Raw genomic sequence first — 14568 nt, forward strand, 5'->3', positions numbered from 1 at the left:
CACTGATTATAAGTTTCCTCAATGCACCTTCCAAATCCACAGGTAGAGGATTAAACATCATGCAGAGCCAGGTTGCCCTTAAATCTTCACCCTGAACTTTAGTTTCAGTTTGTAGCAACTCACATAACTGGTCAGCACTTGGATCTCTGCTAGTCCCGTATATGGAGTGCAAGGGTGTTTGAATAAATTTTGGTCAACTCTTGAGAAAATTCTTTATAGTTGGTCTGATCTTCCACACCATGTCAAAAAAAAAAAAATGGTTTCATTAGGATCTTTAAGAACAAAGCTAACCTGGGGTAGATCTGGGTCAAAGTGAATTCCATGGCCCAACCTATAATAAACTATGCTTTAGAAAGCCACTGGATCTTGATCCATTCTGGGGAGGGAGGAGGGAATTAGGGGTTTACCTCATTTTGGAAACTTGCCAATCGTGTTATTAGATGATACATACATCTAGAAAAGCACAGCAGTTACCAAAGTTGTACTTTATCACAAAAGTGAGTATCTACCCTAGAGTAAACCCAAATATGAAATTTATCTTTTTTTAAGCTTTTTTTATTTATTTTTTTAAGTTCTTATTTATTTATTTGAGAGAGAGAGAATGAGAGCTAGAGAGCACGAGAGGGAAGAGGGTCAGAGGGAGAAGCAGACTCCCTGCTGAGCAGGGAGCCCGATGTGGGACTCGATCCTGGGACTCCAGGATCATGACCTGAGCCGAAGGCAGTTGCTTAACCAACTGAGCCACCCAGGTGCCCCTGAAATTTATCTTTAATCAAAAGATTAATAAATCTATAATTACGTTCAGTGCAACTTTGTTATCTTTTACAACTATGTAAATCACTTGATAAATATTAAGTCTGGGATGCCTCGGTGGCTCAGTCAGTTAGGTGTCTGCCTTCAGCTCAGTTCATGATCCCAGGATCCTGGGATCAAGCCCCACGGCTCAGCGGGGAGTCTGCTTCTCCCTCTGCCTCTGCCCCCGCTCATGCTCTCTTCTGACTCTCTATCTCAAATAAATAAAACCTTTAAATAAATAAATATTAAGTCCACGAGGAAGAGCTCAAAAGTAATCTTTGACAAGCTAAGAAAACAAGCTGAAGAAAAGCTCCAATCTGTGGTATCAAACCTATGCTGATTATAAACGGTAATTTAGACAACCTGAGTTATGAAATCACAAATGTCTATAAATACTATAGTCTTACTTTATTATACTTTAGCAAAATATTACTGAATGAGTACCACAGAAAAGACAGCATTACAATAAATATTTTCCAAAACCCAAGCAAAATTTTACTCTCAAATGGAATACAATTTAAATAGCAAATACCAGAATCAAGAAAAGGGACAAACATATATTATATAGGAAGCCTCATAGCCCACCTTTCTTCTTGACTGGCATTCTTGGGTCTTTCCACTGCCACAGGATGCAAGATCTCTTTTCAGGTTTCAACTTGATCCAGCTGGACTGAGGCCAAGAGCCAGGTAACTGTTGCAAACCACTTCACTGTTCAATTTTGAAATCCAGGCTGTCTTCTCTTCCAGACAGAGAAAAAATGATGTATTTTTTTCCACAATTAAACTTTTGACACTGCCCAGAGTTTGGAAAAAAATAACCTTGAGTTTTTCAATTTTTATAAAATATTTATTCTGTTAAAAAAAAACTGAGAAAATTATTGTAAGCATAGAAAATGTTATTAAAACTCCTCTTCAGACATCAACATTTTTGGAATTCAATGACTAAATCAATTAAGGCACAAACCAAATTTACACAGCTGTCTCATTACTCAGTACATGATCAAATTCAAAGATGAACTGGTTGATGATAAAGATCCTCAATTCTTCAGAGAAAAATTTAATCCCCTCCCCAACAAAAAATAACTTTTAAAAACCTTTTTGACTCTGGTCTCTAAAAAGATGGGTGAGTTTGAACAGTTTTCTGGGGCAGAACACAGACTGACTGAAAGGCCCCTTTTTATTTACTGGACCAGAAGTTCCAGATCTCACCCCCTCAGTCAGACAGGATCCAGCTTGCTGTCACTTTCATTTTTTTCTTCTGTACTCTCCAAGCCCCTCGGCTTAATCCTTAATGCCCCTCTGATTCTGATCCTCCCATGTATTAACCGAGAGGATTGAAAAGAAGGAAAGCAATCCCTTGGCATGGAGACATTAAAGTGACAGTGCTACTCAATGGGCACTTGATGCAGGATGAGTTGGCGAAGCAGATTTCTTCACACTGGAGTCATTCACATCATGCCATCTCTTCGCATCCAAACAGCTCCCTATCCGGCGAGGAAAAACACTGAGACTGTTCGAGAGAAGTCAAACCTTCCCCCAAAGGTGTTTTCTGAGACGATGTAGTAGTATTAGGCATGTGAGCACAAGCTGTGCAAACAGTCCGCGATTTCCTAAATTAGAGTTCTGCTGCTTGGCTTCCACATCCACCCTTTGAATCTCTCTCCCAACTACCCACCTTCCTTTTGCAGAAAAGACAAGAAATCTCTCTGCTACCGCTGGCTACCCCTGCCCACACCCCGTTCCTATATAGAAGTGCACAGAAATGTCCTGCACCCTCCACGCGATGAAGTGTTTCCTCAGGCAGGAGAAACAGCAGCACTAGAAATTATATAACTCTCGAATTTGGCTTCTCTAAGACATGGAGACTGGAGGGTCGGGGGTTGCTGGTCTGGGAGATACTGCTGGGCACTGAACGTGCACAAAAGGGCGCCAGGCCTCCTCGCAGCGCCCCCCACCCCGAAATACCGGCTGGCAAAGGGGTCTTCTTGGGAAGTGGGGGGATTTTTCTCTCTGGTCCCTTTCCAAGCGGGGTGAAAGGATGGAATATGAGGGGACTAAAGACTGGGAGAGGAGTCAGACCGCTGAGAGGGGGAGAAGGCTAGTCGGAGCTGCTCTGGCGGCCGGTTGGGGGCTCTGGGGAGGAGGTGCCGGGGAAGCCGAAGCCTTAACACACGAACCAGGCCAGGGGGTAGAACTCTCTCAAGGAGTGAAAGGGGAGGGCAGGTCGGCCCCAGCTAACGGAGGTGCCCAGAAGAGAGAAAAGCGCGCAGCAACATCCCTGCGCTCGGACCGCCCCACGTACCCTCTCAGCAGGAGAGAAGAGGGAGCTAGGTTAACAAATAACAGGGTAAGGGAATATAGGGCTGACAAGAAGGCGGGCCCACGGGCGTCTGGACCTCCTCGAAGCCAATGAGAGGCCCTCATTTCTGGACGCCACGCCCAATCACAGCCAGGATGGAGGGCGCGGCTTTTGACTGGATCGGGGAGGGCCGGGGCTGCAGGCTAGAGGCGTGAGCCGGCACCACTTCCCGCTTCTGGCGTTCTGGGTCCCCGCCCACCGCCAGTCATGTGAGCCGCCAAAATGGCGGCGCTCGGGCGTGAGGCAGGGGCTGACTTGAAGGATGCAGATGTGGTGCAGGTGAGAGCTGGGGAAGTGCCCAAGGTAGGCGGAAATCCGGGGCCGTATGAGTCGTGATTTCTTCATCCTCAGTATATTAACGGACATTTCTGAAATGATGGAATTTCAAAATCTAAAGAGAACAGCCTCCAAGTCCATGCAGGGCGCAATGAAGCTCCCAGTTGTTATGGAAAGAGGTGGAGAGGAAGTAGGAGACCTAAAGTCTAGTCCCGATTGCTCGCGGTTTTTTCTCTTGTCTCTAGGCCTTTGCGCTAGTTTTCAACTTGAAATACTTCCGTGTAACTTGCTCCCCTCCCCACCCCTACCAAATTGTTCTCTTGCAGATACTCGTGTAACCGTCATTTACTTCTGGAAACCTTCCCACAGTTCCCCCGGCTAGGTTAAGTTTGGCTTTTCTTATGCTTTTTGTTTGGTTTGGTTTCATTTTTATGGCACACTAATTCTGCCTTTAAATTACCTGCCTTTTTGTCCTGACCTCGGTTGGGTTGTGGATTCCAGAGGACACAACTGCATCTTAATTATCCTGGAGTCTGTCAAATACCAGGTGCTGTGTAAATGATGAGTATTAAATAAAATTCTGAAAAGTCAGGTAAAATAATACACATAAAAGCGGTACAAAACTGTAAAATGCTTTGCAGACTATAAACCTGAATACATACACTCTTACTGGGATAATCGTGGTGACCAGTTGAGTGGCCTTGGACTAGTCAATTTTTAGATAAAATGCTGGTTATAGTTGATGGAGGGAGGTGGGTGGGAGATGGGCTAAATAGGTAATGAGTATGAAGGAGGGCACTTCTTAGCACAGGGTGTTATATGTAAGTGATGAATCACTAAATTCTACTGAAACCAATATGAGACTATATGTTAACTAACTAGAATTTAAATAAAAATTTGAAAAAATTAAAAAAGTTGGTTATCACAGTCTTTATATTTCAGTACTTGTTAAAAGTCTATCAAAAAATTACTAGTCTATTTCTCTGCTTTAATAACAGTGCCTTCCAAAGACTAGGTGCTAAATAAATATTTGCACTCAGTATTTGTCCTGTTTCAGTGTTTTAGAATCATAATACTGGGTGTCTGGGTTCCCTGTATACTGACAGTGCAGACAAGGTAGAAGGTTGGTACAAGGCATTGCCTGAGACTCTTCTTTGTGGGAGGTAAGGGACTTAAATGAATTGGATGATGGCAAAATAAACATTTATTTTAAATAAACATGATAAATTACCATGTTACTGGTCCCTGCCTTCATAGTACATTAGATAGATTAGATATAGAATCGCCCTTAGATATTACTATATCTTCCATTTTCCATTTAGATGTCCAAAAGAGCCAGAAGATTAAATCTAGTCTGTAAGAAATTGTTATTTATAATTTTTCCCTGTCCTCTCAGATATTTTAAAGAAAAAAAATAGTACTGTCTTGAGTCCAGTTCTACAATGATGCAGAGCTAGAAACTTGTCCATTATTACTCACGGTGTAATAATATATGAAAGTTCAAAGGAGCCCATACCTTCAGAATGTTGATGCCATGGATGAATTACCCTTTCATTAGTTAGGGTTAAGATTGGTACATATCACTTATTCAGCAAACGAGTATTACAGTGATGTTCAACGATTACAGCATGTGTCCACTGATTACCAGTGTCAGAATCATTTGGTCTATTAAAGTGCAGATTTCTAGACTTCACCTTACTCCTGTTGCATCCAGATATCAGGAGGGAGCTCAAGAGACTGCATTTCAGATAAACCCTGCATGTGATTCTTATGCAAACTAAAGGTTGAGAATCACTGATTTATTATCTTCTGAGTTCATTATGCTTAATCCACTCTAATTTTCTTGCCCAGGACTTCTGAAATTTGAGATCGAGTCTATGCCCTTACTATAAATGTTAAAATGGAGGTCAATATAAATTGTGAAGGACCATAATTTTTTTAATCTCTTCGTCGGTTAATCTGGAATCCCATAATGCCTGTGTGGCAAAAGATTTAACAAATGTTATTGTTAAGACTTTTCACAGAGACCCAAGAGTCTTACCCAAAGCAAAACATTCAGAAAGGATCCTTTTTTAGGATCTAATTTTGTTTTGTTTTGTTTATCACTGTTTTTTTACTTTCTGTTAAGATGCTCATGGTCCCTTGACATTGGCAACTGTCTGTTCATACATCACACTCAGGACATAGGAACCTTCCTACCTGGAGCCCAGTGCCATGGGTCCAGGCTCCCTGGTATACTACATATAGTTTCCAGCAAAGGCTGTGCTTCTGCCCCAGGTGCTCCTAGGGAGCTGGATATATAATTTATATAATCCAAGGTATCCATCCATGAGCATTACCTCTTCCTAGCCTGGAACAGTGTCCCTCTCTCACTATTCTCCAAGGCAATCCCTGCTCTCCTCCTTCTCCAGGAAACTCAACATAATCTCCAAAATGAGCTCACACTTTCATGAGACATGTCAACAGGTAGGGTTTGTCTCCCTCTAACTCTGAAAAAGCTAGAGCAAGAACTACAAAGGACCTGGCTACCTTTGGGGAAAACTGTAAGAAAAACAAAAACTCAGTATCTCAGTAAGTTATCCTTCTACACTAGGTCCTAAGGCAAGTCAACCTTTCTGAACCTCATTTTTCTCATCTATAAAGGTATAAAAATAGAGATGATCATTATTCTACCAATTTCTCAAAAAGCCACTGTCTAGCAGATAATAAGAGCTACTAAATATTGATTGAATCATTGACAAAGTATATGAAAGCAGATGACATTTTACTAGGATCTAAATGGTTTTTAATCTGAATCTAAAATTTATAAGATGTATCGTTATCATTTATTTGTTATTTATCATTATCATTTATCATTTATCATTGCTATTATGGTTATGAAATTTTGTGTTTTCCAGGACATCAGAATGGCAACATACACACATGGTCAGCCCAGTCTTTCTTTAGGAGATACAGAATTCAGAAGACCAATGGTCATCGAAATCATAGAAAAAAAATTTGAATATCTTAGAAAAGAAAAGTAAGAGACACACCCAGACTGAAAGTCAATAACTTTATTTGCACATCTTCTGTATTGCCATTGTTTCTAGGATCTAAGATCCTATTAACTTTATTGAGTTGGTTATAAGGAAAGTGTATGAAAAAACTGGAGGGAAACATAGACAGATGAAAATAGTAGTTTGTTGGAATATTGGGACTGGATAATTTCTTTTGCTTCTTAAAAAAGAAAATGCCCCAAATTATTGTTGAAATGTTATTTGTACAATAAACATTTTTAAATTAAAAGCAATTAGGAGAACACTATTTCGGGAGCTACTTGTATTTAATTGATGTTCAACTGTAATTAAATTCAGTTTAGAATTAACTCAGCGCAGTGCTGAATTCAAAAAGGAATTCAGATTCCATAATGTACGTAGAGTCTTGTATTACCATTTCAACTTAGATTAACAGCTCAAGAATAAAATAAAAGGACGTTAATCTTAGACCTTAGATATTTCTGAATTTAGGTATGAGTCAGAATCAGTAAAACTAGATCTGTCAAATCTCTTTGCATATCCTAGACAAATTATTTGAAATATATCTGCACTAATTAAGAAATAGTTATTTGCTAGAGGGCCTAACCAAATGTAAATAACTTTGTTCATATGACTTAAGCAAATTAATCCTTTTAGTAGGAAAAGCAGTATTCTTAGATATCTCATAAATTTGGCTATACTGGAACATATTCATTTTTATTTGTGGCCAAAATTTTCTCTCTTACAAGAGTTTAGAACCACTCTAGGTGATTTCAGAAAGAGGCTTCTATCCTCTCATTAGAATGCAAGTTCCATGAGAGGTGGGATTTTTTTTTTCTTTATTCACTGCCCCATCCTCCCAACACATAGAAATATTTGATGTTGAGTAAATATGTAATAATAAATGAATACCCAAGAAAGGATATACCCATTAAGAGAATATTACGTTGAATGTAATTTTTCTCTTTGTTTTTCCTATTAGGACGTTAAATATATATGGCACAGTGTTCTTTGGAACAGCAGCTAGTTTCTCTGGAATAATGGCCAACTTCATTTTCAGACACTGCTTCAAGGTTAAACATGATGCTTTGAAGACATATGCATCACTGACTACACTTCCATTTTTGTCTACTGTAGTCACTTATAAGCTCCTTGTAACAGACGCTTTGTATTTGGGTAAATTTAAATTCATTAATGTATAATGTGTTTATGTTTAAGTAAAATTACACCTTAACATACCCTGTTACTACTGTTGATAATGATCACTAACGCTTGTATATTGCTTTGCCACTTAAAAAGTACCTTCACATATATTGTCCTATTTCATCCCCACAACAGTCCTCCTGATTAGGCGGGGCTAGTAGTATTGTGTCCTCCTTACAGATACACAGCCAAAGCTAAGACATGTTCACGTATGCTAAGAAACAACATAACATACTGGGGAAAAAGCAGGCTTTGGCATACTACACACAATTTCAGATTCTGCCTCCCACCACTTAAGTTTTGTGACAATGGGCAAGTCATTTAATATCTGAGACTCAGTTGTCTAATCTGTAAATTAGGACTACTGGTACTGTTGTGATGATTAAAATACTATATGTTAAATGCCTAATGAGATATCTGGCTTATTGTGGGCTTCTGATGTTACTTCCTGCCTCCTCCCCTTACCTTAAGTTTCATAACTAGTAATTGATGGAACCTCTAAGTCCTATTTATCAGGTCTTAAATATCTCTTTCCCAGGGAAACCTTCTCTGATTCCCTCAGGGTAGGTTAGGTTTCTAGATACATTCTCTATTCATTTTACCTTTAAAGCATTGTGCACACTTAAAAAATTATTTTTTTTAAAGATTTTATTTATTTATTTATTATTTGACAGAGAGAGACACAGAGAGGGGGGGGAACACAAGCAGGGGAAGTAGGAGAGGGAGAAGCAGGCCTCCCGCAGAGCAGGGAGCCCAATGCAGGGCTCGATCCCAGGACCCTGGGATCATGACCCAAGCCAAAGGCAGATGCTTAACGACAGCCACACAGGTGCCCCCAGAAATTATTTATTTAAATATTTGTCTTATTCTTTCTTTCCTGGTGGACTCACCTAAAGGTTAGAGATTGGGTCTCTTCTATGCAACATTATATCACTAATACATGCCTGACACATAGACAATAAAAATGTGTTAACCTAGAATCCAGATGTCTGGGTCTGATAGTTTAATATTTTTCATTATGAAATTGCTTTCTGCAACAATTTATAAGAGATATATATATATAAGAGATAACTCTCCTTATGTTAAGTATAATAAAAGTATTTTTCAAACATGGTGCATTTAGTTTATCATGTGCCTTAGACTGAATTTCTAACATTCTTTCTATCGCTTCACTAAGGCTGAGGACAGTACAGATAACTACTCTGTGAGGACACAAGACTGTCTTAATAGTTCTTATCCTGAGTTTTAAAAGTCAGCTAAATTTACTTTTGTTTTCCAGGCAATATAAGCCAGGAAAATTGTGTTCTGAGAAGTTCACTGATTGGCATAGTATGTGGTGTTTTATATCCCTGTGGTTTGGCTTTTTCTAAAAATGGACGCCTGGCAGTTAAGTAAGTCCGTCTGTTCCTTTTCTTCCTTCCTTCCTCCATTTTTTTTTGTTTGTTTTTTTAAATGTTCATAAACTTTTCTTATTCTTTAGCTGCCAATGACACATTTTAATTAGAATGTAGTTTGGTACTTCAAATAGCTAGCTTTAAACCTTTTTGCTATCTACATGAAAGACCGTAGAATAGAAATTATCCATTTGGGGGAAATCGTTGAACTTTTCATAGAAAATACATCCAGAAGAAGTTCATAATTATTTTTCCTTTTTAGGTATCATACTGTTCCACTGCCACCAAAAGGAAGGGTTTTACTTTACTGGCTGCTGCTTTGTCAAACAGAGATAAAAGCTATGATGATTCCTCTAGTCCTTCAGACGGTATTTGGAATATTTAATGGTCTACAGCATTATGCAAGATTTGGAAGTACACTTGAGAAAAATGTACATGAAGATTAATCAAAGAATGAATGGATACTAAATCAGCAGAATGGGTTTTTTTTTATGATGAGGACTCAGGCATTGCTGAAGCAGTTAAAAGTAACTCTGGACAGTTTGTTTCTGTTCCTTTTGCCTGGTATACAGCAGGTACTCAATAAATATTCAGTAATTCAGTATTTAAATGTAAGTTTCATCTTCATTGGTGTGGAAGTGGGTTTGAGACGTCAAGGTTTGCTCTATACATTTATATATTCATTCATCAGACATTTATCAAGCACCTACGTCTCAGGTACCATGTAACATGTAATAAGGAATGGTCCTTAACCCAAAAGGAACTCACAATTAGAAGAGAAATTTAAAATGTGAACACATAGCAAGAGAAGGTTTGAGAAATACACAAATAATTCTGTGAGCACCTTGAGGATATGGCTATTAACTACTTGGGAAGAAGGGAAAACTAAGGGGAAAAAGTGATATTTGACCTATATTTGGAAGGAGCAGTTGAAAGTCTGTAAGAAAGCAACACATAGAAGTTAACATACAGCCCATTCCTCTACCCTACACTCTTATTCTATATACTTTTCTGGCCTCTTACCATTTACAAATGTGCTGTTAAAGGAACTTTTATTGGGTGCCTATTATGCTGTGCATTAATACAGATACCAGGCATCCAAAGATTTAGTCCCTGCCCTCAAAAAGCTCAGAATTTAAGGAAAGAGATTACAGCATACTTCTTTAAGTCTTAGCATTTCTTTATCTCAGTTCAGGAAATGAGCACTGTCTGATGAATAAGGCACAGAGTGGAGCCCCACAGTTCATTCTCCTTGTCTTAACCATGTATATCTTGAGATAAGATTTGGTCATCTGAGGCCCCACGCAACCCAAAGCAAAATGGAAGTCTTACCAAGGTGCTTTATGACATCATAGATAACAAACTGGGATATACGCTAGTGCTAATGAAAAAAATTAAAATAAAACTAGTTAGTTCTCAGAATAATTCATTATAGAATAATTCATTATACTTGAAACAGGAAAGGGCAGGTGACTAGGGGGGAACTAAGTCAAACTGATAAATGGATCAATGGTATTCATATTTTAACTCTTTAAAAAAACTATTATACAAAGATGATACATGAATACCATCTCAATGTAACATATTCAAATGACCCAGAAATATACAGAGCAAGATTTGAAAGTCCTTCACTCCCACATCCTATTTCTTCTCCATTCTCCAGAGAGACCCACTATCAAGTTAGCATGCCTCTTTCCTTGCAGTATTCTTTTGTAACAACATATTTTTAAAAATAATATTATCCACACATACTGGAAAGTTAATTTTCACTTCACTATGTGTCTTGGAGGTATTTTCAACTCATTACATATAGGTCTAAAATGTTTTTTTTTAGTGACTGAGTAACATTCTTGGTGATTCCAGTATTCGCATAGGTGATCTTTCTAACACCCTGGTCTCTCTACCCAACCACTCACTCCCATGGTCATACTCTAGAACTGTGCCATCCAATATAATAGTCACTAGGCCACTTGTGGCTACTGGGTGTTTGAAATGTGACTAGTTTAATATGTAAGTGTAAAGTTCTGAAGAATTATATAAAAAATTTATCTCATTAAAATATCTCATACATGAATCACATATTTTTATTGGACTATGTTGCTATAGCCTTAGTCATTAAGTTCAAATTCTCTACATTCTCAATTTTAAAATCCCATTTTCTGATCACTATTTCCTGTCCTTCCTGTTCATTCACTCTCCACAACTCAGGGAAACAAATTAGGGAAACCTTGATCTGGGCTCAAACCCAAAGATGACACTAGGTGAAAGGCAGCAAAGTACCAGAGAAAGATAGGTCAGAGGTGTTAAGTACGACCTGGGCTTATCTCTCAGGTTCAAATTTTGGCTTTACTGCTACCAACAGGATGACTTTTTTAACAGCTATTTCACCTCTCTGCACCTCTGTTTCCTCATCCGTAAAATAATAAAGATTTTACTGACTTCATAGTGTCATTGGGATTAAATGAGTTAATATATGTAAATTGAAAAGTGGCCAACTCACAAGAAGTCTATATGTTGCTGCTACTGTTATTGTTTCTGGGACTCCATACCAATGATCACAATCCGTTCCCTGGCTGCAGCTAATGATTTTAGCATTTTTCTAGGAAAGATTAGAAAGAAGAAGCACAGTGAAGAAAATTCGCAAGGTATCTCTCATATCAATAAATATGTAGTCATTTATTCAGTTAATAATTGATTCAAGGCCTAATGTATGAAAGACATTGTATACCACACATTGGGTAAGTTACCTAACCTTTCTGACTCTCTTTCCTCAAAATATACTAATAACCACTTTGCAGTGAGATTACAAAGATTAAAGTACATGGAACAATACCATACCATACCTGACATATAGGTGGTGCTCAATAAATGTGTTTACATTGTCTGTTTTCCCTGCTTGGTATATAACAATGACTAAGATATGGTCCCTACTGTGAGAAGTTACCTTCTCTCTTGCCTTTTGTCCTCCATTTTCCTCAACTGCATTAACTATGTGATTTCTCCCCCTCTCCCCGCTTTTGTATTGGATTGTATCACATTGCATTGCTTGCAGTGTATTGTATTGATTTTCTCTCTGCTTTTATCAGTTGCCACCCAAGATATGGACACCTGGATTGCCTTGCTCAGAGAGCCAATGGGACTTGCATTCAAGGAGTCCATAGGATTGCAGTAAACAAAGAAGTTCTTAATGAGCTCAAGAGCACCTGTGGCTACATACCCCAGCCCAGGCAAAATAGGCAAAAACTCAAAACTACCACTTTCTCCCTGGAAGTAGTCGACATATTTTCCTAGCTCCTGCCTATGGGGTCCAGCCTCCAACCACCCTGCATTTAGGTGCTGGCTGAGATCTTTCAAGACACTGATGGACTTTGGCACACCTTCAACTGCTGGGAACCACTAAGAACAAAGAAGGTGACTTGGACAATCACAGATTTTAGCCAGGAAAACAGGCCAGGCTAATTGATGATATGACCATGGAAAGCCACATGCAAAAGAATAAAACTGGACCCCTATCTCACACCACATAAAAAAATCCATCCAAATGGATTAAAGACTTAAATTTAAGACCTAAAGTCCTAAAACTCTTAGAAGAAAACACAGGGGTAAACTTAGTGACATCAGTCTTGACCATTATTTTTTCTTTTATTTGACACCTTAAGCAAGGGCAACAAAAGCAAAAATTAACATATGGGACCATATAAAACTAAAAAGTTTCTGCACAACAAAGTAAACTATCAACAAAATGAAAAGGCAACCTACCGAATAGGAGAACCATATATCTGATAAGAAGCTAACATCCAAAGTATATAAGGAACTCATACAACTCAATGCCCCTCCCATGAAGACAGAGATTTAACAAAATACAGTCCAAGTACCTTTATAAGAAATTCAGAAACTGTTACTCTAACACAATGTGGCACAATTAGGAGAAAACCCCCAACTCCCTTCTCCCTGGTGAGAGAAAGGAATGAAACCTATGTCCATCATTCTGACTTTTAGGGGGCTGCCCAAGGAACCTGAATCCAAATACTGACAGGAATGGTGTGCCAGGATAGGGATGTCTGAGAACAAAGGCCATAAACATGGACTAAAGTTTTCATTACCACAGAAACACTAGGTAAAACTCCAATATTGCAGCTTACCACAGCACCAAAGAGGACACAGTATCACAGAGCAACACCAGCAAGAGCTCTTGAGAAGAAATTGGCAAAGTTCTTCAAGCACAGAGAAGATGCATCTCCAGAAAAGGCTGAAGCAATCTCCAGAATCTCTACCTGGCCTGAGTAGAGAAAGTTCTCCCTACAAAAAAGCAAATCAAAAAACCTGGGAGCATGGAGTGATTCTTCAAATGCTAAAATCCCAACAAAAAATAACAACCCATAGTAAGAAACAAGAAAAATGGCACATTTAAAAGAAAAAAAATTTTTTTTAAGATTTTATTTATTTGACAGAGAGAGACACAGCGAGAGAGGGAACACAAGCAGGGGGAGTGGGAGAGGGAGAAGCAGGCCTCTGGCAGAGCAGGGAGCCCAATGCAGGGCTCGATCCCAGGACCCCGGGATCATGGCCTGAGCTGAAGGCAGATGCTTAACGACTGAGCCACTCAACCCTAAAGAAACAGAGATATACCAGAAAAAGAGTTAAAAATTATTGTCATAAGGATACTCAATGAATTAAAAGAGAGCACCAATAGATGAAATGAAATCAAGAAAATAATACATGAATAAAATGAGAATATCAACAGAGATAGAAACAATGAAGAAGAACCAAACAGAAATTCTGGAACTTAGGAATACAATATCTCGATTGAAAAATTCACTAAAGGTACTCAATATCAATCCGAAGAAATCAATGAACTCAAAGACAAGACTTTTGAAATTGTGGCAGAGGAGCAAAAAGAAAAAAGAATGAAGAGAAATGAAGCGTGCCTAAGGCACTTTTGGAATACCATCAAATGAAACCATATATGCATTATGTGAGTCCCAGAATGAAAAGAAACTATTTGGAAAAATAATTGCCAAAATCTTCCCAAATCTGCTGAGAAAAGAATGGACATACAAATTCAAGAAACTGAAGGAACTCCAATTAGGAAAAATCTGAAGGGATTTACAATGAGAGAAGTTGTTGAAGGAAGTAATCAAGAAGATGTGATCACTGTTTGAACTGCAAGTTGGACCTGGGCAATTAGAGGCTCTTTACCCCCTTCCCTGTCCCTAGAATATACATTCTGTCCACCATTCTCATAGTGGGAGCTTTCTTCAGTGACACAGCCTTGAGAGTGCAGTGTGTTATTGAGACCATCTGGACAGTATATATGATTGAACCAATTAAGTTTCTGGTGGTTGAGGGCAGAGATCTACTTGTCTTGTGGCCACCCAAGACAAACCTTGTATGTAAGTTCCTTATTAAAAGTGCAAACAATGCACTCTTTAAATTATTACTCAAATATATATGAATCCATATATTAAAACTATTACCTAATAGGCATAACTAAAATCCCTCAAATTATAGTTCAAATATATTCAAT

At 38.6% G+C, this 14568-nt stretch overlaps 2 protein-coding genes across 9 annotated transcripts in view; one reads left to right on the forward strand and one right to left on the reverse strand.

The window, feature by feature from the left end:
- The window catches only part of DLG2 (discs large MAGUK scaffold protein 2), a 2181535-nt gene extending 2178551 nt beyond the window's left edge, over positions 1-2984 (reverse strand). For 2 of the 6 annotated variants that reach the window (XM_073879808.1, XM_073879828.1), the window contains exon 1: positions 1381-2811. In XM_073879808.1, the coding sequence (XP_073735909.1) occupies positions 1381-1399 (19 nt within the window). In that variant the 5' untranslated portion in view covers positions 1400-2811. Of the gene's footprint in view, positions 1-1380 lie in introns of all 6 variants that reach the window. The other 4 variants (XM_073879810.1, XM_073879807.1, XR_012374525.1 and 1 more) reach the window with 3 other exon arrangements.
- A 382-nt stretch (positions 2985-3366) lies between these two features.
- Positions 3367-9651, forward strand: TMEM126B (transmembrane protein 126B). 3 transcript variants are annotated; one of them, XM_025848550.2, is made up of 5 exons: positions 3367-3457; positions 6328-6449; positions 7427-7620; positions 8927-9038; positions 9304-9651. In XM_025848550.2, exons 1-5 carry the CDS (start codon positions 3377-3379, stop codon positions 9485-9487), a joined length of 693 nt encoding a protein of 230 aa, XP_025704335.1. In that variant the 5' UTR covers positions 3367-3376; the 3' UTR covers positions 9488-9651. The 3 variants fall into 3 exon arrangements, with proteins under 3 accessions (XP_025704335.1, XP_073735903.1, XP_073735902.1); XM_073879802.1 differs by lacking the exon at positions 3367-3457 and adding an exon at positions 3479-3620 and having other exon boundaries at positions 7505-7620; XM_073879801.1 differs by lacking the exon at positions 3367-3457 and adding an exon at positions 3483-3620.
- The last annotated feature ends 4917 nt before the right edge of the window (positions 9652-14568 follow it).

Source organism: Callorhinus ursinus, unplaced genomic scaffold (genome assembly GCF_003265705.2).
Source record: "Callorhinus ursinus isolate GAN/ISIS: 27379988/994484 unplaced genomic scaffold, GSC_fseal_2.0 scaffold35, whole genome shotgun sequence".
In the NCBI taxonomy this organism is placed as follows: Eukaryota; Metazoa; Chordata; class Mammalia; order Carnivora; family Otariidae; genus Callorhinus; species Callorhinus ursinus.